The sequence below is a fragment of the Dipteris shenzhenensis genome, chromosome 8 (genome assembly GCF_047967505.1).
Source record: "Dipteris shenzhenensis isolate YYH24624 ecotype China chromosome 8, Dip_SZ_1.0, whole genome shotgun sequence".
In the NCBI taxonomy this organism is placed as follows: domain Eukaryota; kingdom Viridiplantae; phylum Streptophyta; class Polypodiopsida; order Gleicheniales; family Dipteridaceae; genus Dipteris; species Dipteris shenzhenensis.
This window is the reverse complement of record NC_141603.1, coordinates 19,562,343-19,586,594: the sequence shown is the minus strand read 5'-3', so window position 1 is coordinate 19,586,594 and position 24,252 is coordinate 19,562,343. Positions and strand designations below refer to the sequence as shown.

General features: G+C 44.9%; 1 protein-coding gene across 5 annotated transcripts in view; it reads left to right on the top strand.

The window, feature by feature from the left end:
* Positions 1-24,252, top strand: part of LOC147899233 (kinesin-like protein KIN-13A) — a 40,694-nt gene that overhangs the window by 8,733 nt on the left and 7,709 nt on the right. For all 5 annotated transcript variants that reach the window (XR_015541435.1, XR_015541434.1, XR_015541433.1 and 2 more), the window contains 2 exons: positions 15,072-15,678; positions 17,233-17,298. Coding sequence is in view for 2 of the 5 variants with exons in the window: in XM_087378365.1 (XP_087234491.1) it covers positions 15,072-15,678; positions 17,233-17,298 (673 nt within the window). In the remaining 3 variants the exon portion in view is untranslated. The remainder of the gene's footprint in view (positions 1-15,071; positions 15,679-17,232; positions 17,299-24,252) is intronic.

Sequence of the window (24,252 nt, the reverse complement as noted above, 5' to 3'; positions counted from 1 at the left end):
AGGCCCTGCTTTCTTTTGCAAGAAAGTATTGTTTAGTGTATTTACACCTAGGGATGTAAATTTTGAACTCTTTATTTTGTGGCTTGTTCAAGGAAGTCCTTCCCCCAGGGTTGCAAGAAAACCTTTCTGCATAACTGTGGGATGAGATGGCTTTTAACCATGATATTAAATACTGCAAGTGCAGAAATGGAAGACTTGAAGATTTAAGGAAGTTTCTCTGGGTATAATCTGAGCATTCTATTGAGGAGCAGCCTATTTTGTTACAATCATTTCATCATGTGGAATTGGTGTTCTTACTCTGTAGATGGACTTTGACAGGCATCGTTCTCTTATGTCTCTTTGCCATGGAGCACTTAATGTGATGCATATCTGAAAGTCTTGGTTTTCTAATTTTGTGCTCCCTAAGCATCTGATCTCTGAGATCTACTGGATCTGCAGCCTTTTGGGCCTTGCCCGTTGCATCCACTTGATCCTTGGCTTTGGTCTCAACACCTTCAGTAAACTCCCACAGAGCTCTTGCCTCCATGTGATTCTGTATCTTTATTGTCCAGAAAGGATAGTTAGTCCATCCAGCATCCGCTTCCTACCAAAGCTAGAGATCAACAACCAGATGCCTTGGTTGCCTATGTAGATTCCCTAAGACCAACGAATCAAATAACTTTGCGCTTGCTGAAAGCCCACTTAGCTGAATTGAAGTCACCTCTCTTTCGTCAAGCAGAGGCCACTGCTTAAGTTGCCGTTGCAGATCCCTGACTTGTTTTCACCTTAGCTCTGATGCCATGTTGGACAGCAAAGATAATGGGCTCGCTTGCTTAGGCTGTCACCAGACTTGTGGACACAAATGGATTATAGAACACATACAGACATAGTTGCATGCCGAAACAGAAACGCCAGAAACGAAGTTTCTGAGCTGATGCCAAAATGGCGAAACAAGGAACGGCAATATTGTACAACTTATGTGTTAAAATAAATTTATGAGGAGAAGGGGGAGGGAGAGTATGAGGAGGAGGACTCAACGAGGAGGATGGAGAGGAGGAGGAGGACTCAAGGAGGAGGATGAGGAGGAGGAGGAAGAGTACAAGGAGGAGGGGGGGAGAGTATGGGGACTCGGGAGAATGAGGGAGAGTATGGGGAGAAAGAGGAGGGACAGCAAGAGAATGAGGAGCAGGAGGATGGAGAGACTAGGGTACAAGAGTAGAGTAGGAGACTAGGGTACAAGAGTAGAGTAGGAGAGTGGAGAGGATATGAGAGTATAGAAGAGTGGGGAGGCTAGAGTAAGAGAGGGTAGCAGAGTGGAGAGGCTAGAGTAGGAGGATGGAAAGCGTATGGGAGTGGAGAGGCTAGAGTGGAGAGGGTAGAGGAGAATGGAGAGGCTGGAGGGTGTTTTAGAAAAGCCCTGATTTTTTTTTTGGGGGGAAAAAAATTAAAATTTAACAAAAAAAGCAGCCAGAAATGCCGTTTCGCAAATGCTGGTGTTTCCGTTTATGTTTCAGGCGCAAGAAACAGAGTTTCGTGCAACTGTGCATACAGTTTCCGTTTCTGTTTCAGGCGCAAGAAACAGAGTTTTGTGCAACTGTGCATACAGAGTGGAGAGGGTAGAGGAGAATGGAGAGGCTGGAGGGTGTTTTAGAAAAGCCCCGATTTTATTTTTTGGGGTAAAAAATTAACATTTAACAAAAAAAGCAACCAGAAATGCCGTTTTGCAAATGCTGGTGTTTCCGTTTCTGTTTCAGGTGCAAGAAACACAGTTTCGTGCAACTGTGCATACAGATGTGAAGAGTTACAAGCAGCATGTGTGCAGCAACATCATGAAGTATATAAAGCTCTACTAAACGCGAGGAAAATACTCAGAAATTACCCTGAGAGATGCCACACACCTACAGCCAAGGATGCTGGCAGGTACACCTTCTGTTGGAGTAGACATGCTCCTACTTGTGCTGTATGCTGTCTCTTCTGCTTTGTGCTTCTTGCTGAGCTTCAGTGGGATAACTGGGGCATAATGGCATATACTGGCATACTGGCTGACTGATCCTGCTCCCTGACCCGATCAGGGTCTGCAATGGGTCGACTAGTGGCCGGCCCTCCGGTATAACTGCCCACCTTCTAGGGGCTGCCAACCTGTCCCAACCTTGGCTGGCCCGGACCAGTCGTGGCATATGTAAGGGCTGCACTACTGACATGACCCCGCAAGATCTGACCCTATCACTGACCTAGAATCTCGTCCTCGATACAACTAGAATCATAGCACAGGTGCCTCGATCCTCGCGACCACCCTCGAGCACGAGGGCTACAGCTCGGCTCATCCATAGGCCTGTATCTAACCCAGGCGTCCCATACCACCTGAGCCCGTCCAGAGGACCTTCGATACACCACCTATGATCTGCTATGTAGATGGCCAGAGTCCCGGCTGGGTCCAAGCCCCATCCATCAGTTGAGGAGCGCTTAACTGATCTACACAATAGCACTGGCCCTTCCTCTATATAGAAGGAAACCTGCTATAGATAGCACAATGCTATGAATAGCTCCCTCCATATGAAGCGAGCACTATATATGAATCAATCTCTATATATAGCAAACTCGGCTAAAAATAGCCATCCAGTCCTATGCTATCCCGTGATCCACGTTAACCTGCTATCCAACCCTAGGTACACCATGTACATGACATACTCCCCTTCCTCTAAGAACTCACTCCTGAGTTCACTAGAAAGCTCGAAAACTCTCTGTGAAGATGAGTCCATGCCAATAACTATACTCTGACTATCAGTTTGAGTGTGCTATACTTTCCATGAGTTTCAAATCAAAGAAAATCTAAGGCCAAAGCCACAATCTTTGATAACCAACCCAAGGAAAGTATTATCTCAATCTGAACAAGGTTACATATCGTCGGATTAAATCCACAAGTGGGATATGGCTCTTGCAGAGGTAGTATGGATTGGACATGCTGTCCAAATATGGGATGACAGGCTGTAAGCCTATTTCAGTTCCTTTGGAGCAGAATGTGAAGTTGAGCACAGATGCAGGTGAGCTTCTGGAAGACCCTACTATGTACAGACGCATAGTAGGAAGTTTAATTTATATGACTATTACCAGGACAGATTTGAGATATGCTGTTGGGTTGGTAAGTCAGTTTATGCAGGCTCCAAGGAAATCGCATTTGGATGCGGCTAGATGTATACTGAGGTATGTAAAGTCCACATTGCAGTATGGACTATTTTATGAGACTGGGGTTCAGATACAGTTGCATGGATACATTGATGCTGATTGGGCTGGTAGTATTTCTGATAGACGATCTACCAGTGGATATGTGTTTTCTTTTGGGAGTGCTGTAATTACTTGGAGCAGCAAGAAACAGCCTACAGTTGCCTTGTCGAGCACAGAGGTTGAATACAGGGGTGTAGCAATGGCTACATGTGAGGTAGCTTGGTTGCATAAGCTACTTTATGATATGCATCAGTCTATAGATGGGTCAGTTGTCATTTATTGTGACAACATGAGCAGTATACACTTGGCAAATAACCTAGTTTATCATGCTAGAACATCGGGTCAGTTTAATATTGTAGCTCGAGCTACGTAGGCAAGTCGTGCATTAGTCACTTGCTGGTTAATGGAGTTTTGGCGTACTGAGAGCTCGAGGACATGGCGACTCTAGGCTAAGGGCTGCAACAGCAGCCAGCAAGAGTTAATAATTGGAGACAGACAAACAAGTAAAATAATAGTAGCTACAAATAAAATTTTAAAGTCAGAAAGGTCAAAATGTTATATGTGTTAAGCCTCCTCCGTAGCTCAAGTAGTCTTAGGCCCTTGTATCTTCTCCACTCCCTATTGATAGCAATCAAGGTCCACACGTGAGGTGGCATCAAATTTTCACGAGATGTCTGGTAGGTGTACTTGTCTACTTAGAAACCCAGCTCCCAAAACAATCAAGGTGTCTCGTGGGTGTACGTGCCTACTCAGAAAGCGAGCTCTTAAAACAAAATGACACATTCTTTCTTCATTCTATTACTTGCACGTCCTTCTCAACCTTTAGATTTTTCCTCGTTTCATCCCAACGTGCTTTTCACACCCCACATAGGTGTCCGTTCATAACTCATGATGGAAGAATCTTCATGGAAGTATCAATGGGCAAAAACACGCTAGATTTAGAGCAAGTGCTTTCCTTGCTAGAGAAAAACAAAAAAGCAACCTGCTTTTTAACAAAAAAAATAGTCTCGCTTTTAATAGATCTTGTTCCGCTTTTCTCTAGCCAGCCAAAAATAGCGAAAACGCGCTAAAATCAGGCCATACGCTCCTTCCCAAAGCCAAGCGCCTGCCCCAAACATATTGCCCCTATCTGTGATGCCCGAATTTCCTAGACAAGCTGTTTTCTAGGCTTATGAACGCTCTCCTTCCTCCTACTTCTCAACTGCAGCAAATCTAGGTCTCTAGGGTAGGAATCTCATCCTTGAGAACCCATAGCAAATTCTTTCCCTAACCAGCCTACTCTCACACGTCCCCACACAGCCAATCACATCAACAACCCAAGCGTGGGAAGTTATAGGTCAGAAACGATTCATCCTCATATCTCTTGCTGAAAGCATCGAGTCTTCTCATCGCCTATCCTTCTCAAGGAATCACGATTTTCAAACACATAGCAACCGAGAGAGAGCACACATCCTATGGACTTCTATTTCTTCCACAACTCTCCCAATCATGAGTGCTTATCATCAACCAACGATTCAGCCCATACATGAGCGGAAATTTAGATTTGCAAGAGCAATCTCAAAAAGCGTACTTGGAAGACATCTTTTCTGCATACCTCGCGTTGAATTCAATCGTGATAGGACGGCTCTGATACCAAATGACACAACCCCGCAGGATCTGATCCTGTCACTGACCTAGAATCTCGTCCTCGATACAACCAGAATCATAGTGCAGGTGCCTCGATCCTCCCGACCATCCCCGAGCATGTGGGCTACAGCTCGACTCATTCATAGGCCCGTATCTAACCCAAGTGTCCCATACCGCCTGAGCCCGTCCAGAGGACCTTCGATACACCACCTATGATCCGCCATGTAGATGGCTAGAGTCTCGGCCTAGGTCCAAGCCCCATCCATCAGTTGAGGAGCGCTTAACTGATCTACACAATAGCACTGGCCCTCCCTCTATATAGAAGGAAACCCGCTATAGGTAGCACAATGCTATGAATAGCTCCCTCCATATAAAGCGAGCACTATATATGAATCAATCTCTATATATAGCAAACTCGGCTAAAAATAGCCATCCAGCCCTATGCTATCCCGTAACCCATGTTAATTTGCTATCCAACCCTAGGTACACCATGCACATGACAGCTACCAGCCTTTTGATGCTCGTCATCAGCCCTAGTTGTTGGCCTTGCCATGCTTGCTGAGCAGCCTACATGGTTGACAACTCAGCCCAGGTTGCTACACATCAACCAGCCCTCTCTTCTGTCCAAGCTGCCTGTGTGGTGCCATGCTCCTGCCCAGCGGCAGTTCATATGTCCACATCATCTATCTCTTGTGCCCACATGTCACCTCCATTCAAACCCACACCTAGACAAGTGTCAAGTCACAGAGTCCTCGTGTGGGGGCTCATAAGTGGGGCATTTGCCCTACTATTCCAGTTTGTGGTTTGCATAGTTTTCAGTTACATGTGACTTCTCAACTATTGCTCAAGTCTCAGGTACTATGTAATAAACACAGGCTTGTTATTGATGAAGTTTTTCCTTGCATCATTTTTTTGAGATTGCATTTTTCTTACAAGATGAGGTGACATCTTCTTTCCTGTAATTTTCTTTTATGTGTTACCCTTGACACAAATGTAGGTAGTCAATCGCTAAGCATTTTAGGACCTTTCTGATACTGATTTGGAATTGTCATTCATAGGGTCTCAGTTGAAGCATGCTAGGGGAATGCAACGAATCATTGACCCCCTTGATAGCAGTGGGCCCTTTAGACCTTCTGTACAGTGTGGCATATGTGGCGAGAATTATTCGTGTATTGGATCACGGTTTCATTGCTAAATCTATGTCCTCTTTCGCTTGTTTTCAACGCTCGATAAGACATTCTTTTGCTTTTAGGCTGGCCAAGTACACAACTTGCATGCTTATGATAAGCATGCATGCGGATTCATACATCGTTAAAATTTTAGAGAGTTTTGCCTAATAAATTTGATCACGTCTCTGATAATGCCACAAAGTAAGATGGGCAGCAATATGTGAAGTGGGCAAAAAAAGCCACAAGGTATTTGTTTACTTTAATAATTCAGTAAACTCTTTCATGGATATGTAGGGAGAAGGCAGGATATGTCATAACATCAAGGGCATTTAACACTTTGTGATTAAGCGGGAGTTTGTTTCTTAAATCCCTATCCTATGATGGCGTGAGAGAAATCATCATCTTGCATCACTGGAGAAAGAAAGTGGGACATGATTGTCCCAAAATGTTTGCTGTTGGCAACAGGATCTATGTGCCATTGAGAAAATGGTGTTGATATGTCGCTGCTGTAATATTTTCTCAATAAAGTATTGTCTTGGAAATTTCTCAACTGGTCACATAGAACAGGATAGCTATTTTACACATGAAAACAAATGTATTCACGAGTTTTTGTGGTTTTACCTTTTGTTCTGTGTCCCTTTTAGAATAACTTGACTGTTTCCAACAATGCACTGCTTATGGTGGGCTTGCCTTAACTGTCATATTTTCTCCCCAATTGATTAGTCTCACAAGAGCATCCCTAAACTGATGTTGCAGAACCTTTCATTGATGGGTTAGCTTATCAAGAGTCGTGTAGTCTTCTTGAAGTAATCCTTGTATATCACCAAATTGTCTGATTTATGCAGCTTTATAAAAAATATCTTCAAAAGACTGAAGGGTCTATGAGACTGAAAGAACATGATACAATGAGCTGAAAGGGTGGGGCCTCTAAGCGGGCATCAACACCCAAGACGAATACAACATAGTCATAATCATAAAACTCCAATACATAAAAATATATGCTGTGATGTGGCAGTATTGTGATGATCATCTGGAATATGGGGAAGGTGTGAAGCCTAAGAGGGAGCCAACGATGTATGACACTGCGGTGGCAGAAAGCCTGTGAAAGAGCACTGGGCACGGTCTGTTGGAGTCTAGTTTGTGACCTCCCCATCTGTGAGCCCACAAATGAGGAGAGAATGGGGGAGGGGCAATAGGGAGATCTCAGGAAGGCTGTTTGGATCCCTGCGGGAGCAGAGATGAGAGAGAAAATAGGGCTGCTACATGGGCAGCATATAGAAGAGTACGTGGCTGGCATTGGAACTGGTCGGAGCAGATCTGGTGGTCAGAACTGTATGAACAGAGGCACGAGGTCTGAGAGTTCCACAGGTTGAGGTTGTGTAGGAGTACCTCGCAAACAAGTGCAGACGAGGTGCAACCAGCTCGTGGATATGATGGACAGATGGCTCTGACTTTATGGACATGGAAAGATGCTGCAGCACGTGCTCTATTAGCAAAGCGTTGAGTAGATGTGGACCACTGTTCACTCAAAACCTGTTCTCCTACCTCCTTGTAACTTCTCGAAAACACCTGTATTGCACCCCTAGAGCTTTTGTGGGCCTCGTATGTGTGCTCGCAATCACACCTCCCTGCTGCTCTTGCTGGACATCCTATCATAAGGCAGTGCTTGCTCGTGGATGCTTGACCTCCTTGCTGCTGTGAAGGCAGCCCAATGGTGAGGCACAAGTTCCTCCTGATTCTTCCTTTTTTTGCAGCTGTGAAGGCAGCCCTTGATGAAGACCTATGAGCTCTATCTTTGCCGCAAACAGTCACTCCCTTGCTGCACTGATTTGCTCCTTTAGGCATGCTGAACGGCCCGCAATATGAACTAGTAAATGAGTCCCAGAGGGGCCCGTTTTATAGGGCTTGAACTGCTCTGGACTGGCCTACCTAGTCTGCCAGTCAAACGACTGGATCAACAGACTGGCTGACAGACTGCCAGTCAAACGACTGGATCAACAGACTGGCTGACCAGTCTGTTGCACCCCTTTGGTCCCTGCAGCCTATAAATAGGCCCAGCCTTGTCTTGGTCCATTTTCGCATGTCTGCTGGTCCTTCCTGGACAGCCATGACCTGCTGTGCACCTGATTCTGCTCCAGTCTCTGCTCAGTCTGCAGCACCTTCCCCAGGCCCATACACTGGCACCATCATGCCATGTGCCCACGCACCTGTTTGCTGGTCCTGCTCCAGCCAATCTGGATAGTACATTGGACACACATTTTTTATACGATTTGGTCTACATTGGACAAATATATATTGCTGGTTCTACATTTCTCTTGCATATTGTTCATTAATTGTTTACACATCTACATAGACCACATCATGGAATTGAAGTTGGATATTGTGTGATTCTTGGGCACCTATCTCGTTGTGCTTTAGCTTCTGTTGTGTGCAAGGAGCGTTGGCCTAAGCAAGACCTCTCCTACTCTCTTTTCCAACACTGTCGAAAGATGTGGTCCACGATGGTCTACTAGCTATGGCCTTGTGTCGGACAAGTGCCACTGCCATTCCTTGTTGGCCATGCCTTTGATTTGGTGAGCACAGAGGGAAAGTGTCCTAGTCTGATAGGTGCCTCAGCCCATTGGTGAGTCTGTTGTCTCTTGCTTTGGTCCTTGGATCCGCCATCTCTTTGGGGCTTGTTGGTTCGTGCTGTTTGACTTGAAACCTTAGTGATCACGCTCTGAGTTGAGTTGAGGTGTACACCTTGATCTCCCCTGTGTCAAGAGCAAATGCTTCTTGTGTCAGATGGCCTCATGAATAAAAGTCACTAGGCATCTTTGATCTGGGTAGGACAAGAAACTAGATAGGGATCTTAAGCCATCTTGAAGAGACAATAGTGATAACGACTTCGGATCTCATAGTATATAGGGCATAGTGCTCCTTCGATCACATAAAGTACATATGGGACCCTGTTGATCACATATAGTATAGATGCCACCCTCTCCGGGTATGCCCTCAGCCATCCACTCAATCTCCCCTCCCGCCGATCATGTAAAGTATAGATGCGACCTTGTCTGGGTATGCCCATGCCCTGAGATGTCTACTCTCAATGCGAAGTTAGGTTGATGAGACACGGAATTGCTTGATGGGTGGGGGAGATGGCGTCAACGTTGCACACATTTTGAAAGTGTAAACTTGAGAGGGAGTAAGAGAAAGAGAGAGCTACACAGGGTGAGGCAAGATAACTTCTTTTATAGCATGGAAATGCAATGCCAACCAAACATATGTGTGAGGGTAGAATGGAAGCATGCAGATAGCCGACCAGTTGGGTGGTGGGTGTGCTTGACTTGACCCAAGTTAGGTCGGGTGACTTGACCCAAGTCAAGTCGGCTAACCCGATCCAGGTCAAGTTTGTCGTTGTCCTTGGTCATTCGACTGACCCAACTTCATTCAACCATAATTTTGGCCTAGTTAGCCCTAGCCAACTATTGCAAGACCATTCTGAAACAAACCCTCATCCAGCCCTCTAACTTGCTCCTAACCTTAGCTAAATGCCTTGGTAAATAGCTCCCAAACTAAGTGAGGAAACTACTCCTTTCAAGGGTGGAAACACCCACATAGAAGTCCTCACTCTCCACACACGAGATACTCCAAATTCTAACAGATGGATCTGCGTATATCTTGGTGGGTCAATGAAGCCCTCCTTTGAAATCTACAAGCAAGGGTCCATGTAGAAGCTGAGCTTCACAGAAAGCTCATTGCGTGCCGACTAAGTGCTGAAAGTGTGTAGCTATAAGAGATTCTCCCTAGTAACCTTGTTGAGCTCGTGATATGTCAGTGTGATCGTAGGGGCCTTGATGCTATACAAAAAGGGGTTAATCTATCTCTATGGAGCCCTAGACTCTCAATCCATGTCCATGTATGTGCATACCAAGACGTCTTATATTGCAAGAGCCGTAACTTTAGATGCGGTAAAGGTATGTGTTAACCTAGAATTTTGTTTTAGGCTATAGTGGGGACGTTTTGAACTCAGCCAGGACCATTTGTTGTGGGACTGACGGCTTATTGCCGATCATCTGTGAAAGCAAGAGAATTTGAAGCCTCTCCACTGGAGTCCAATACATATGGCGCCCAACAAGAGCAACCATACATATCCACTCAGCAGGCCAAAGAGTAAAAGAGAAGAGACTTAGTTTGGGGGATCTTGGAAATGCGAGTAAAAGCATTACAGCTCAACTCTAGCAAGCGTGGCGTATCCCTTGCTTCATCAGTCTTGCATTGTTGGTCTCATTGTGAAAATTGGGCTAGAGAAAAGTACCCCCAAGTATGTATAGGATGCAACAACCTCCAATGGTAATCCATCCACTGTGAATTGCTCTCTATGCATGGTTGTGTGGGATGTATGGAAGATCATGACTTTGATTTTACCAAGGTCGATCTTCAAGTCATGCGTCTCGCAAAGAGTATGAAGTGCATCCAAGTGTCATTGGAGGCCCTTTGCTAAGGATGAGTAAGGCCACATCATCTTCGTAGAAGAGGATCTAGATCAGGCATCCGGCATTAGAGCAGCCATCCCTCCTCTAAGGGTCCCAATGAAAGTCTCAAGCTCATCCATATAGAGGCCTAACAAGGTCGGTGATAACGGTCAACCTTTTTTTATCCCATTAGTACTCATAATCTACTCTATACACTCTGCACAGATGCTCTCATAAAGTGCCAGGACTACCCAGATGATTTGTTAAACACACCACAACTTTTGCAAATGTCTGATGAGGCAAGTTGAGGGTACTGTGCCAAAAGCTTTACGGAAATCCACAAAGCAATAGTAATTTTGTGCTTTGGCCTGAATGATACATCGAAGTGTGAGTATGTGACCTAGAGTCTTGTGATTGGTGCGGAAGCCTACTTGTCCCTCATCTCTAAGTCCTTGCAGCTCTGTATACCGCTTAACCTTTGTGTCAAGCACTGATGCATATACATACATACATACATACATACACACCTACATACATACATGCATGCATGAGGGGGGGGGGTTATTAAAGTCCTTGGAAGACCCAAGGGGTTATGAGACTGAAGAAAATCATATCTTATAAAAGTTGAGGGATGGAGCCACTAAAGAGGTTGCCAAGGCTGACATATGAGATGAGAAGAATATGTAGAAAAGTATATTGCGACTTCTCTATAGGAGGGCACAAATCCATATGTAATGTACAAACCTGAGGGTTGGGAATTTGATATCATCGGTGGCAAAAAGTGAACAGGAGGTATGGCATGATAGATGTGAGTTTTAGGGTCAGGTAATATGAGTATCTAGTAAGAGGGGATGGGGACCTCCGCTCGAGAAGCTTTTACTCAAAGTCTTGGAGTTATTGCTATCAGAATGTTTAGTAATTCCTCCTGATTCTTGTGGATGAAATTCTTCTTTTTTTGACGGACTAGACAATGCTATTCTCGTTTGTTCTCCCATTCAAACAGAAGGTGATACTTGGTCACAAAATTGATGTTGATTGTGGAACGCTTGCAGTCATCATACGAGCTATTGCAGGCAACCAATCCAATGGGTAACAGGTGGATGGATTTGGTGGTAAAGGGAAATATTTGAGAGCATCATCATGAAGGGATCGGGTCCTTGAAGCGGTTCTATCTTCTAACAAGCGGTGTCAACAATATCAGCAATCAAAGTAGAGAGGCGAGCAACATACGTAGAAGCTAGTATGTGGGTAAAGTAGACCTTATGATAGGTGATGTGAATAAGGGGATGCGCTTAGAGTAGGAATTGAGCTTGAAAATCTAGAAGTCTATTATGTAAGAAGCAAAGGAGGAGATGTCATGAGGAAGTTGTCTCCTTGTGGAAAAAGGCGAGCCCGCTCGAAGAAATCCATTTGTTAGGACTATTGTAGACAATCAGGTCATGTATCTTTCCCATAACGATGAAAGAATGTCCATACGAGGTGATTGGACTTCCCTATTTCCAAAAACTCTGGATATACTTGTCTTCTCCAAATCAATGTTAGGTAATAAAATAGGCTCGGTCTACAGTCCTAGCATTGAAGGCCTCGAGAAGGACGACTTTCTTGTTGCTTGAAAAGTCCATGATATCAGGATACATAGTTGCATAGAGCAACATCTCTCCCTCTTGTTGGAGCTCATTGGTTAAATGTGGAGGTACCCAAGTCGAATATATGAATATGGCATGTGGGTCACGTCCCTTCATTGAGATATTTCCCCTTGAGAGATGATTGGTATTAAACTACGTCTTGGCCCCAATCATGTTCTTCCTTTGTCTATCTAATGACTCCATGACGTATCCACAAACTACTAATAGTAGGTGCTTTGCACTGACTATTCTCTATGTTGTATGTAGAAGACATCTCGCCTTGTGGATGGTCAGGTGTCCTATCCTCTGAATCTTGCCTCCCTTGGTTTGGCTGTGAATGGCATCCATTTTGAGTCCAATCAAGAGCTGCCCCTCTTGCACTACTACCCAACTTCCCTCCTTGTAGGTGGCATCTCTTGCAAGAGGGTGAGATTCTCATCCATATGGACTTGTGGATGCTCTCGAAGAGTTGTGCATTTGCATAGTGTCACTAGTTGGCTCTAGGTGTCCCTGAAGCATGTCTGGGTTGATCCCGTTGAAGTCGTGTCCTATTGCGAAACCTCAATCCCATACTCATTACCCTCAACATGGAGGTCGCAAAGTGGTGGCATTTGTGATGGTGGAGGGAGTGCAAGGGATCCCACGTACTCAGATGTTGAGAACCATACTAACTCTCTATTGCTCAAGTAGAGTGGCTTAAAGCGTTGACTTTTTCTTGCTTCACTACATCCATGCACTTGGAAGTCTCCTTGGCTATCGATTGCATCGTGGACATGCACTTCTGTAGCCATACTATTCCTTGTGGCCATGCATATTTTTTGTCACAAGTTTGTTTCCTCCATCCAGAGAATAGTAGCCTCACTCTGGATTGTCAAGGTATCCTGTGTAAGGATGTTGATCCGTCGTCGTTGCTTGCCCTTTCGATCTTGGAGATGGTGTATCTCCATAAGAAGGTCTAATGTGACTAAGGGCTATTGTGGTGGGTATGTGTAAAAGGGGGAGGAGTGGGGGGTTGAGGGTGACTAGGAGAAAGTTTGGTAGTAGTGAGCAAAGAAGTCTAGCAGGACAGGGGGATGAGAGGGCTGTACGTGAGAGGTAGGGGAGACAGAGGAGGTGGCTAAGGTGAGAGGGAGACATCATTAGTGGGGCATCATGGTGGAGGGTCGCATATGTATCTTGGAGTCGAGATATGGTATAAGTGTTTGTAGAAGGCAAAAACATTGACATAATCATTACATCTCCCATGTGGGGAACTAGAAGTGCTTATCACACTGCTAATAGATTATTGATGAATCTAGGAAAATAGGAAAACATTATCATGATGTCATGTATGACGTGTTAGTTGCCCAAGCTTTGTGTTTGGATTAGTAACATATTCTCATGCATTGATGCTTGACATTCTCTACGATGGCCCATAATGTGAGGATGTGGTCCAAGCTAGAGTATGACATGTTATGTGTATATCCTCGTGGTCACGTCAATATCTAGGGTCGTGATTAACATTTGCGGTGGGTAAAAAAATTGTCATCATCGTTACTCACTCCCATGCGGGAAATTGTACGTGTTTGTCACTTTCTAATAGTTTATTGATAATCTAGACAGAGATGAAAAAATTCTTGTCTTGTCATATCATACGTCAGTTACCCAAGCTTCTTGTTTGAAGCAATATATATTTCTTGCACTGATGCTTGGCCTCCCCCTCTAGGATGGCCCCTAATGTGAAGATGTAGTCCATGCTAGAGTAAGACATGTCACTTGTATAGCCTCTTGTTATCATTTATGGGAATTAATTTAATTGCATCACTATTGCTTATTTGTATACCTTAGCCATCTAGTGATTACCATGAAACTTGAAAGTCCCATAGTTGCCTACATCAATGTGGCCTCTTGTTTTGTGGATTGGGATTATGAAGCTCATGGTCCAAGGCTTCATTACAAGGCTTGGCAAGGATCAAGATGGTCTTTCCCAGTTTACTTAGAGGTATTGATGCTCTTTGCCCTTGCTACTCTACAACATTATATTGCCTCTTTGAGACGAGAAGTTAGTGTGTGGATTGGGTGGGATGGGTTTGTTGGTGAGGTCATCGAAATTGTCAGTTGATTAGCTACACGTACAAGTCCTATAAACACGGTATCAAAATAGCAATGCCTTGAATGGGATACTTCCATCTTTTTCCATGAGTTTCCTTCAAAATTCCTTGGGATGCTTGATGCACACAAAATTGTCATTTCTTGTGTTGTACCAAGCATTGGTACTCTCTTGCACTCCTCCTTGGGGTGCTTTTGCTCGTGCAAGCATTGGTTGACTGCTTTACACTTGTCAGTGGGGATGTCATAGTAGCTAGTCCTTGCTATTTTCAACCTTATGAGTGACTATCATGAGATTGAAACTGCACTATGTTGTGTTTTAAGAGGATGAGTTTGGGCATGTTCCTTGAGTCATCTAGGTATATCCTGAAAATAAGGTTATATGTGGCTTTACAGCTAAGGTCTACTTATCCCCAGTAGCAAAACCTCCCTTCACCTTCATGATGCATTCTTTCTCCTGCTCGAATTGCATGTCTTAAAAATGTAGATGGTAGTGTCCTGCGGAGATGGGTTTTATGGTCAATACAGTTCGAAACCCTTGGAGTTGAAAATGAGAGCCTTTTTCTTAAGAATTGAGTTCTCTTGTTGCACAGCTTCGTATGCATTCAAATTGTGGGATGTGCTGTCCTTGGTATACACTTGTTTGACTTCCTAGAACTCAAGTTCAGATGTTTTAATAGCATTGGTCTGCTTAGTTCGGCATCTGATTTAGCAAGTCATTCTCTTTCTTGAGCGTCAGTGCTGTCTAATCCCACCAAGCATAGCAAATTGCAATACGACATCTTTGAATACAGTGAAATCCATCATTACTCCTAGTGCATAGGCAGTTGTAGATTCTAGTTCTATAATATTAGAGAGAGAGAGAGAGAGAGAGAGAGCAATCTACTTACTGCATGGTACGCTTGCAGGGTGAAGGGGCTTTCCAAAAACAGTAACTCCAAGAGGGATCCCAGTCCCAGTACAGGAGTGCAAGTGCAGAGGGATGCTGCTGTCTCGTCACCTCCCTCAACTTCACCAGAAGTCTCAGATAACAGTATGGAATATAGGGCTGCAGAAGCTAGTAAGAAGCCCATTGAACAAGTATATTGGCACAGTCAGCTTGGAGAACAAGATGGACGATCTTTCACATCGTCGAATCAAGGTGTTATCAGCAGGGATGACAGTAAAAGAGGCTCTTTTTCAAATGATAAAGATCGGACCAATGCCAGAGACAGCATGTCTAACAGTTTCAATAACCAGCGTGATTCTGCAGGAATTGGTAGTTTCTTGGACAAAAATGACCAAGAGAGAGTTTCTCCTCCACGACGCAAATTAGTGAAGGACGATAAGTACGACCGATATGGGAACTGGGTCTCAAATGAAGATTCCAAAAATGAGGGCAACAATTCATTACCAAAACGTCCATTATATAAAGAGGAGCCTGCCTCTAATGCTGCTCAACCAAGGTCAAGGGAACCTGCTGATGTGTTTGTTTCACAGAATGGATATGATGGTCACATTACTGCCATACTGGAGGTAAGAAGCAAACTAGCTGAATATTTCTGAATAAACAATTGTTCCAAGACAAACACCAATCTTCTTTTTAAGTTGCCTTGAAGGTTTTTTCCAATTTGTGCCATTCTACACATTCATCTCTGTTGTCCTCTGGTGTGAATTAGCTATAATTAATGTTCTCCTCTGATAAGGTGTGCAGAAGTTATGTTGCCTTGTGTTAATGAGTGTGAGTCTCAACTGTGTCCTATTTTTGTCATAAGGTACTAGTTCATGAGGCGAGTCTTTGTGTGGGACTTCTGTTATATTACGGAAGGTTTATCACATGGTTAGTTTGGGTTGTGTGCCTAAAGGCTAGATACGTTAGGGAACTGTAGATACGAAACCCTAGGTTAGTTACTCTAAGGTTTTTGTTGTAAAAGAGTTCATGTCCAAAATTTGGCAAAGAGGCTTATGATACTTTTTTCATTTCTAGGTCCCATTGGCTGCTATTTGCAGCCCAGAGCCCTGTGCCCTCTTGCAAGAATAAAAAATTCAAAGCCCCAAGTGGCGTGAATAATAAACGACCAGGCAATTCCTCCATGCATGGACATCCGTGGGTAGTGTGGACGCTGCTGAAGTTTTAAATGTTCATTGTTGATTCATCTTTCTTAATTGATGGTTTAAAAGACAAAAAGCTTTGGCGGCTCTGAGTCAACGTTCAAGAACTTGTTTAATATGTATGAACTTTGTAGAGTGTGCATTGTATGTTATTTAAGATCTCAGAGTCAACTTTCAAGACCTTATTTAATATGTAGCCTTTATCAGTGTGCTTTGTTTTATTTAAATTTTTATCTGTCATCTTATGCAGAATGTGAGATCATTGTAGTTAATACTATATATAGTATGTATCTAACATCCTCAATATTTATGTTTTGATGTTTATTATTAGTTTGAATCTTTTTTGGTTTGGTTGTCAATGTTTTTTAGATTTCAGGAACTTTAGGTGCTCACGAGCACCTGAAATGTTTATAAACTTTCTTGCCTGACATACCTAACAACTATGGTATATTATCTTCTATGCATGCATACAGTCTCACTTCGTGAAGTTAAAGGAAGAGCAGTAACATCTGGTGGACCAAGGTAGTTTGACGCACGTGTTCTGTGTGTGATTGATGCCCGTCTTTACTAGGTGTGGTTTAAGTTGCAAACATATCCTTTGGAGGGGTCCCTGTTTAGGAACGAGACCAAAGATTTTAGTATGTTGAATTGAATAAGGAGAGGTATGAGAACAGTACAGATTGGCAATACTAATTTAGACTGTGGTAGACTCTCAAGAAGCTCTTGGAATGATGCAGAAGAAAAAAAGCTGATAATTTTATTTACTCTTGTAACGCATCTGTGCGCTCACCTGTGTGCCTGCATGCATATGTTTTTCCATTAGTGGAGCGCTGTTTCTACCTCATCCTGGATTTATATCTTGAGCTTTATTTCTTTGCAATGTGTTATGCTATATGCAAGTATAATGTTATGCATTTGGCTTCCTTTTTTGGTGGGTTACATCGTGCAAATTGGATTTATGCCCGCTTTTCTTGGCAGGAAGAGGAGGATCTGATTGCTGCCCATAGGTTGGAAGTGGAAGATACTATGGAATTGGTTCGAGAGGTAATTTCTTTTTACCTTGCAAAGCTTCAACTTTTCAATGGCTCCAATTCTGAGAAACTGGCAACCACCTCTTGAGAGGGCTTAGTTTTCATGTCCAATCTACATTCAAGACAAACAGGACTATTACAGATCAGAAGTTGAGAACCTTGTGGTGTTAATTTTTCAAATAACTTAAGACACATTTATCCATTACTCTGAAACATACGTGTGAAATTTGTACTTAGGACACAATTGAATTTTGTAGTAGCTTTATTATTTTCCCAGTAGCTTTACTCTTTTCCCAAATACAGATCTTTTTTTCCTAAAGTATATGGGGTAAAGTATTTTTCCATGAAGGGAAATTAAAAAAATGCCTAGAGCGTAGATAACATTTTCGAGTAAGGAGGAAGTAGGTGGGGTTTTACTTTTCACATGAAATAGTATATGATTCTGCAGAAAAGGAGGTGGGGTGTGGAAGAATATGCAACTGTGAATGCATACTAGATGAAGAAATGCAGCTCTTGAGCCTTGAACGTAGCAATGCATAGCAGTCAACTAGAGCTTGTCCGTGAGCCACGTCTGGCATCTCATCCTCGATCGAACGATCGAGGAGTCAGCAACCCCGCCCCCCCCTCCTCAATTATCATAAAGATGTTACACCCACACGGTGGGGTGAGAAGATAAATACCGAAGCAGGAGGAGTATGTAAATGTTTTTGCTTCCTAAACACGGTTCCTTCCGGATCCTCCTACTAGTATCCATCCTTATTTCCTATACAGCCTTTTCGGTTTCCAGATCCGTCGCACCCATCCGCGAGGGGCCTGAAAAACTAACAAGCTATGAATCAGGTATGGAACCAAAGGGAGGGGCTTGGATCCAATTCCAGATCCGTTATTATATGTTTGCCCCGGTATTCGTTATTCCCGACGTCGAGACGGTCTCTCCCTATCCCCGGGCTATGAGTTTCAGGGAATTGGGTCTATTTGCTTTTACTGAAGTGTCTATCCCCATATCCATATTAATTGTCGGTTCGATTTATGCATGGTGAAAAGGAGCATTGGAATGGTCCTAATTTCTAACTATTCGGGTAAGAGGAACGGAGTCGACTCCCATGGGGGGAATCCACTAATTAACTCCGTGGAGTCCTTCTCCCCCGATCAAGACACATCAAACTCGATTATTTTGACTAACAGATATGGAACGTAAGCTAATATGAGTATTATAAATAACAACGGCGATTCCAACATCGAGATGCGGGGTCGATTACCCGCTTGGTCGACTAGACATAGTTTAGCCCACAGACCTTTAGGTTCTGATTACCGGGGTGTCGAGATCCCACAAGTCAAAGCAGGGGATTGGCCTTCTATAGCTGTTGCTTCATATGCGTGCGGTTTCGATTATCCCCGTTCCCAATGTGCATATGATGCAGCACCAGGAGGATCCTTAGCTAGTGTGTATCATCTGACAGAGGTGCGAGACGATGCAGATCAACCTGAAGAAGTATGTACAAAAGTCTTCGTTCCGAGAAAAGACCCTAGGATTCCATCCGTTTGTTGGGTTTGGAAAAGTTCCAATTTCCAGGAACGGGAATCCTATGATATGTTAGGAATCACTTATGAGAGTCATCCGCACCTACAATGTATCTTAATGCTTGGGAGCCGGCTTGGATGACCTTTACGTAAGGATTATGTCGTACCCAACTTTTATGAGCTACAGGATGCTTATCGAATTGGGACGGATGCAAAATTGAAAGCCATCCTCCCACTAGCCAATTCTGTATCATTCTATTTAATCTTGTGCGGCAGGTGAGGCTGGTCTACCTTATTTGAGACACTTGTTTCTCGTATGATCAATCGCATCCACGTATTTGCATCGAAATCTGCACCTACATATGCACGTTCACGTGTATGTAGGTGTGGGTATAGATACATACCCCGACCAGTAGATCAATAAGCAATTCATCTTTTTTTTTTGGATTCTCCTATTTCCAAGTGCGGTTTTCGCCCGCAGCCCTCAGATCAAATTATTTCCCATCGGTATGCTAGGAACCAGACTTGAACTGGTGACACGAGGATTTTCAGTCCTCTGCTCTACCTACTGAGCTATCCCGGCCAGTGATTCCGCGATAATCCCAAACAAAGATCCCCCGTCAATTCGTTTGAGTTTCATTCTTGCAAACGTACTCCCCAGGCGGGATACGTAAAGCGTTATCTACAGCACTACACGGGTCAATACGCACAACGCTTAGTATCCATCGTTTACGGCTAGGACTACTGGGGTATCTAATCCCATTCGCTCCCCTAGCTTTCGTCTCTCAGTGTTAGTGTTGGCCTAGCAGAGTGCCTTCGCCTTCGGTGTTCTTTCCGATCTCTACGCATTTCACCGCTCCACCGGAAATTCCCTTTGCCCCTATCGTACTCTAGCTCAATAGTTTCCATCGCCTGTCCAGGGTTGAGCCTTGGGATTTGACAGCAGACTTAAAAAGCCACCTACAGACGCTTTATGCCCAATCATTCTGGATAACGCTTGCATCCTCTGTCTTACCGCGGCTGTTGGCACAGAGTTCGCCGATGCTTATTCCTCAGATACCGTCATTGCTTCTTCTTCGAGAAAAGGAGTTTACGACCCGTGGGCCTTCTACCTCCACGCGGCATTGCTTCGTCAGGCTTTTGCCCATTGCAGAAGTTTCCCCACTGTTGCCTCCCATAGGAGTCTGGGCCGTGTCTGAGTCCCAGTGTGGCTGATCATCCTCTCAGACCAGCTACTGATCGTCGCCTTGGTAAGCTGTTGCCTCACCAACTAGCTAATCAGACGCAAGCCCCTCCTTGGGCGGATCCCTCCCTTTTGCTCCTCAGCCTATGGGGTATTAGCAGCCGTTTCTAGCTGTTGTCCCCCTCCCAAGGGCAGGTTCTTATGCGTTACTCACCCGTCCGCCAATGGAAACACCACGGAAGATGCTTCCCGTCTGACTTGCATGTGTTACGCATGCCGCTAGCGTTCATCCTGAGCAAGGATCAAACTCTTCATGAGATTTCTCCCCCACTCTGCTTTACCCGCTACACGAAATAAGGGATGATTCTCGTGAGTCCAATACGAGTAACAATTTCTTGGAATTGTGGTAAGAGTTGGTCGTTGATGGGGATAACGAAAAGAAGTTTGTATCTTCTTCACATGCCCGTAGGGTATTACGGAGGAATCAATCAATTTGCATAAGATTATTTGCAACGAATTGATTCCCCTCCGAGCGAATCGCACTCCTTCATATACATCGGGAGTCCATTGGTGAAACGGAACCAACGAAAGTTTGTGAGTCCATACTTTTCGGATGTGAACCTTTCCGACGCTGTTCGATCTCGCCCAGATGACTATCTAGTTGTTCTGTCAAATCAATGAAAGATTCTTCATTCCGAATCTCTATATCGGAATAACCCTCTTCCCATCAATCTTATTCAGCGAGTCGCACGTGGGGATATGGATAGTACACATGGGGCTTGTCATGTGCACTGATTGGTATCTGACGTGTACTAGGTACACAGGACTAGCTCAAGCCTGGAAAGGCCTAGAGCTAGGCAGGCTTGATTCTCGGGTTGAGTGGCAAGGGTACGAACTATTTATAGGTCTTCGCTATTTTTGGCGCTGAGGCCCGAGTCTATAAAAGGGGCCCAGGGGGTTCAGTTCTCAGTGTGTAGTTGGGAGCAAGTCTCGTTCCCAGGTGCCAGGTCTGATCCTGGATTGAGTCGCGGACGCGCGCTTTATCTTAGCGTAGCCCAAGGCCCAGTGGCAGATCCAGGGCTTCTTAGCGCCACTTGGTGGTATGGGACACCAGGCTGGTTTGGATCTGATTGGGAGTTCGTGCCAGTAGCTCAGCTCGTGGCTCGGAGGGGACATCTTCTGATTCGGGATCACATCCCGTAGATGTCATGGTTGGGTGGTGAGCAGCCTGCTCAGATCTGACGTGGTGTGTGGTTGTTTTGCAGATCAGGGGTTTCAGGAGTGCTGGGATGTGTCAGTTGGTATCAGAGCCAGCTCTTGAGGTAGGAACTTCTGATGCGGGAATTTTTGACGAATTTTTCCTCCAGGTATGCCCTAAAATTCGAAATTTGTTGCTGCGTTTTCTGCTGGGTTCCTGGGTTAACAGGGCAGACAGATGTTAGGAAAAGGAAGAAGTAAGGAGGGAGAAATTTCGAGATTCCTGAAGGAGCCTGTGACAGAAGGCTGTAGGAAGCAGGAGAGAGAGCAGAGAAGTAGGAAAGAGAGGGAAAAGGGCTGCGAGGGAGGCGGAGATGGGACGCCCAGGGCAGTACGGAAACAGGCGGGTGCAAGGAGAGGCTCAAAGGGCAGCGAACAGGCTGCGATCAGCCTCTGTGGAGGGTGCTTTTTTCGAAAAAAGCACCCCCTCCAAAGCTGGGGGAGGTTGGCCTTTTTTGGAAGCAAGGCTTCCTAATAAGGCTGCCCTGCTCCCTATATAGATGGTGCAGGGTACCAGCCCACCCACAGCCTCGCAAAGAGCCTAGAAGCTGCATCGAGTTGCGTGCCTGCCTGCTCCCGCCCTGCTCCAGCCTGTTTTGCGCCTGCGCCAGCCCTGCATCAGCACCGTACAGCTGCGCCAGCCTGCGTCAGCAACCGTACTCTGCCTGCGTCAGCCATCGCCATCTGCCCGTACATCCGTACAGCTGCGCAGCCTCCCATACGGTACCTGTGTCAGCTGTACCTGCAATCCGTACGGACGCTGTACAGCCACGACAGCAACTGTACGGCCTCCGTCCGCACCTGTACGGCCTCCGTCAGCAGGCGTACAGCCATGTCAGCAGACCGTACGGCCACGTCAGCAGCTCGTTCACCGCAGGATTTCGCACGTGTATCCGGTAGCGGGATCAGCAAAATTTGGGGATTCGTGGGCTTCCGGTTCGCGATTCCAGCATCTCCGTTCGACAGCATCTGTTGGGACGGTTTTCCTCTGCTCCATTCTCCTTTTCGCTTCGGTTCAGTCAGTTATTTCTCTCAGTTTTTGTTCAAATCAGATTTCGGTTATGTCTGATTCTGCAAATCCCGAGTTCACCATGGGAGAGCAGGATTTGGATTACACTCCTGTGGGAGAGGAGGATCAGGGTCTCTATGATGACCTGATAACAAAAAAGACCTTCAGTGAATTTACGACTGCTTTTGATGGAAAATTCGAGCAGGTCAATGCAAATCAAACGGGGTTGACACAGCAACTCCAAGGGATTCAAGCAACTCTCACCCTTCTGGCTAGCACTGTGCAGACACTCACGCATGTGGATGCCATGGCTTCAGTGCTAGGCCCGAATATAACTCCAGACCCTTTTCCGGGCGACCAAAAGTCTAGAACGAAGGAGGTAGTTGACACTTGGTTACACAAGTGGCAGGTACACTTCCAGTTCCACTCATACCCAGATGAGAAGAAGATCCAGCTCGCAGCGAGGTTCATGTCAGGTAAAGCATTGCTATGGTGGAAGGAACTCCAGCCTAAGCCCGATACATGGACAGATTTTGAAGGGGTCTTCAAGAAGGAGTTCCTGAAGAAGGAGGATGATTACGATATCGTTGGCAAGCTCAAAGCCCTCGATATGTCAAAATTAAACTTGACCTTTGAAGTTTATCTTCAAAGATTTCGGGATCTGCAAACCAGGGCCACTAAGATGGATCCAGTGACCTTGTTAGGTTTCTTCGTGGATGGTTTGCCAGATTCATATAAGTTGCAGATAAAGAACAACAAATGCACAACGTTGCAGGAGGCCATGACTTATGCGCGCATATACGATGATACCATGGCCGGTGCCAAAGCAACCACAGTTTTCGACACGAGTGGAAAGAACAAACGCAAGTTCTTTCAGCATACGACTGGTATTGGGGAGACGAAGTCTACGGACAACGCCTCCAAGAAAAACTTGACTCCAGCAAAGAATGGTAAAGCCCGCTTCCTTCGTACTTTGAGGCTCAAAAAAGGACGTTGCTTCTATTGCGAGAAGCGGGGCCACACAAAGAATGAGTGTCCCAAGTGCAAGAACCAAAAGTTGGTGCTTGGACCGAAGCTCCAGGCGGGTACTGGTACCAAGGCCAAGGGAGCGAACCAAGTCGCGATGACAGGTATTTTAGTAAATGTCATTACCTGCCCACTCTCTTGTAATTGTACTTTCAATACTTCGTTGTTTGGTTCCCATGATCTTTTCCGAGTTTATGGAGAAGTTATGGACCAACAGGTTCACATTCTCTTTGATCCAGGCAGCTCTCACAATTTTGTTAATTACAAATTTGTGCAGAAGATGGGGCTGTCCACAATACCTAGCGACCACACCTATGAGGTGCAGCTTCCAGCAGGGAAGCAATTTTGGGATCGCAAGGTTGAATCGCTTCCTATCCGGATTCAGGCCTACACGGGAGCTCTTACATGTTATGTTATGCATCTGGAGCATGTAGACTTGTTGATCGGAATAGAGTGGTTTAAAACCCACAATATTCAGATCGGATGGACGGAGCATACGCTTTCTTTTGTAGATAAGGACACCACATTTTGTATTCAGTGTGATAAAATTCCCTCTTCTCAGGGGCCTATTGTATCTGCGATGCAGCTTCGGAATATATTAAACAATTCTCATTATGATGTCTATCAGTGTGTTTTGATTCCACTTTCTTCATTTGTTGTTTGTGTAATTAACAAGAATGAATTAAGTGTGTTTGAACACCGTGAATTGAGAATGTTGGTACATAGTTTTAAGGATGTATTCCCTGCTCAACTGCCGGAAGGTTTACCTCCAGAACGGGCAGTAGATCATCGCATAGACTTAGTCCCAGGGGCTCAACCTATCAGTGTATCACCTTATAGGATGAGTCAGGTAGAGGAGGATGAGTTAGCTTTACAGCTTCAGGATTACCTGAATATGGGCTATATCCGCCCAAGTAAATCACCTTGGGGTGCACCTGTCCTCTTAAGAAAGAAGAAAGATTCTTTTGGAG